Source organism: Tremella mesenterica (assembly GCF_000271645.1).
Source record: "Tremella mesenterica DSM 1558 unplaced genomic scaffold TREMEscaffold_4, whole genome shotgun sequence".
NCBI classification, from domain to species: Eukaryota; Fungi; Basidiomycota; class Tremellomycetes; order Tremellales; family Tremellaceae; genus Tremella; species Tremella mesenterica.
The window spans coordinates 1,819,013-1,822,230 of NW_006711228.1; the positions used below are offsets into that span (position 1 = coordinate 1,819,013).

The 3,218-nt window shown below is 44.9% G+C and overlaps 1 protein-coding gene across 1 annotated transcript; it reads right to left on the bottom strand.

Annotated features, from left to right (window-relative positions):
• Window positions 1-288: 288 nt before the first annotated feature.
• On the bottom strand, window positions 289-1,301 carry TREMEDRAFT_56862 (uncharacterized protein; the record flags this gene model as incomplete). The annotated part of the gene is made up of 2 exons (XM_007003976.1): window positions 737-1,301; window positions 289-509 (listed from the first exon to the last, which is right to left on the bottom strand). Coding segments are annotated over exons 1-2 (649 nt in total), but the record flags the coding sequence as incomplete, so codon positions are not given.
• Window positions 1,302-3,218: the final 1,917 nt, after the last annotated feature.

A 3,218-nucleotide genomic window follows, 5' to 3' on the forward strand; every position in this document is an offset into this window, starting at 1 on the left:
TCTAGGTGTCGAGACGGTGGTGAGAGTAGAACTATCAATCGAATATACTATAGGAGAGGAAAGCACGTTCATTGTCCAATGTAAAAATTTGCAAGGGTAGAATCGACATGTAAGGAGGGAAGCTGGGCCGGATAGAGCACCAGGAAGCGAGAGAAAAAGGCGGAAACAAAAAACACTTTAGCTCACCTCTTCAAATGCGCCGATACCGCCCGATGTTGAGCCTGAGCCTGGGCCTGAGCTTGCATCTGCATCTGCATCTGCGCTTGAGCTTGGGCATGAGACTGAGCTTGTTGAGCTTGATAATGTTGCAACATTTGTTGTTGTGCCATCATTTGATTTTGTGACATGTTCATCCCTCCTTGTTGTTGACCTTGTTGCCCAGGCTGAGTTTGCTGTTGTTGAGATTGAGGTTGACCTGAATGTCCTAATTGTCCTAATTGCTCGGCTTGTCCAGCCATGGCGCGATGATGATTCTGCATCGTAGCTCTATATCGAGCGATAACTTGTTGCTAATGAGTCAGGCATTGTCACGTCATGTCTGCAGGAGTTCAAAGAAGAAAGGCAAGCCGACGAAGTATTGGTCATTCCTCGCTAACCGTTGTAATCCCCTTGCCCGCTTTGTATGTCATGTAAGGACATAGTGAAGAGACAGAAGGGACAAAGGAGCAACAGTGATAAACCCATGAAAATCGCAGAAAAGATGGAGGTGGAGGATGGGAAAAGAGGGATTACTCACTCGCTCCTCATCAGACATAGCTGAAACTTCCTTTCCACCCAAACCCATACTTTGAACAGTATAACTCATTACAGTCGGATGTACAGTTCCCAATCCTAAACCTGCGTAAAACCTATCGGTATGTTGTTGAATTTGAAGATGTTGAACTTGTTGTTGAGTCATTTGCGTTTGTCCATCTTGTCCTTGTCCAACTGATTTTTGTAACTGTTGATCTCTTTGAAGATTAATCATTTGTCTTTGATTTTGATTTTGATTAGAAGCAACTGGACTTGGTTGTCTGAAAACACCAGGTGTTGAAACACGTAACATTCCTTGTGTTTGTGGAATCTGACCTTGACCCTGAACCGAGTTTTGTGTTAAAACTTGATTTTGATTTTGGTTCTGAAGATTTTGTCCTTGTCCAATTGGCATTTGAGGTAATATCTGACCACCTTGAGTGGGTCCATTAACACCGATAGGTCTCATGGTTTTCTGATGTGGGGAAGGCATGATTGAATGTTGTTGAACATGAGGTGAAGGTGCCACTGGAGAATGTTGTGGATGTTGATTTTGTGTATGAGCGTGAGAATTTGGACCAGGACCAGCTTGAGCGTTAGGATTTTGAAGTTGCATTTGTGATGGTGTTGAATACATCGGATGTCCACCCATTCGATTTATACCAGTACCTGGAGCACCGGGTGCACCTGACATTCCGGAAACACCGGGGATACCGGGTCCACCAGAACCAGGGATGGGTCGAGTTTGAGTTTGGTTAGAAGGTGAAGATATGACAGATACGTTTTGTCCTGATTGAATATATCTTTGAGCTTGTTGAGCAGCCGCGGCAGCTTGTTGAGCTTGAGCATGTTGTTGTTGTTGAAGCAACACCCTGTTGAGCGGCTTGTTGTTGGTTCAAAGCTTGTTGTTGCTGTACGAATTGAGCTGGAGGAAGACCATTCGCTTGAGCTTGAGCTTGACGGAGATGCATCAATTGTTGAGCGTTGAGTTGACCGGGAGCATACATAGGTTGTTGTCGAACGGCAACTCGGAGTCGACTCATGGTCTGCGACTCAGCGAGTGTCCCGAACAACATGCTTTCAATCACAAGGGAGTCTGTTGGTGCCGTACCAAGGTTGAGACAGGTATCTGGCTCAACGGACAAAGGTGGGAAAGGCAGTAGCAGGGCCAAATTAGGTACGAGATGCGTGGCATGTGAAAGTGTGGAGAGAAGAGTAGGTGGATGAGGCAAGTTGTGGACGGACGGGCGAGAGCTGAGAGTGTGTATCGATCAAGATCAGGTACATGAAATGGGTGCGGATGAATACAGAAAACCCGACTCACCTCCGTGAAAGCAGCAGTAGAAGTCCACGGATTGGGTCCTTTACCTCCGTTACTCATGATATCAGTGAACATGGCCCACCATCTACCAGTCAGTCTCATCCTTGTACAGAATGATTATAATCCAAGAGAAGAACTCTTCCCACTCACTCGTATAATAACCCCCGTTGCACATTGACTGGTATTGTCTCTTCCCCTAATCCCGACTCTGCGGCTAATTGAGCAGCCGCAGCTGGAAGGTTGTTTTTGATTAAAAAGTCGTGCATGTACATGACCAACCTGATAATCAGCATTTCGCATATTCATCTTCCTGCTGAACCGTCTTAAGTACTCCAACAACCACTCGACCAGAACGCCCCTTTCAAGATTCACACGAAGAAGGTTTTAGCTTTCCTTTCCACCTCCAACGCTATTGAAATTACCTGGTCTGTGTTTCCCAGGATACAAAAGTATGTGCTGGGCCCAAGAGAAACGCTGATGACGGAAGGACATGATGAGAGTTTCCAATGACGTTGGAGGAGGTTGTCAAGTGAGTTGTTAAGTGACAAGATGGAGAAGTGAAAAACTCACAACATATCCAAATCTTGTCTCATACCCACACTACCCGTCCGACTCATCGCATACCCATCTTGATACCCTTGCGTCCCAGGAATCCCATTCACACCAGGTTGATGCATCAAAGGTTGATATCCCATCATTTGAGTTTGTGTCTGTGGTGTTCTCGTTTGATTAGGTCTCATAGCTTGTCCAACAGTTTGTTGTTGTGGTACATGAGGATATTGAGAAGGATGTATTTGTTGTCCATTTGGGAATTGATGAGATATATGTGGTCAACTTCAAGGATGATGTGGTGAAGGAGGCCTTCTTACAGGTTGTTGATGTTGTTGTTGAGGTGTCATTTGTATTCTTTGTTGTGGTTGTTGTTGTTGGACAGGTTGAGACGTGACGGGATTTATCGGAGGTCGAACTTGAGCGTAAGGATGAGGATAACCTTGCATTTGTTGAGCTTGAGCTTGAATTTGTTGTTGTTGTTGTTGGGCATGTTGTTGAGCTTGTTGCATTTGTTGAATTTGCTGTATTTGTTGGATCTGTTGAATTTGTTGGATTTGTTGAATTTGTTGAGATTGCATATTGTTTGGATGTGATTGAGGATGAGAAGGTAATG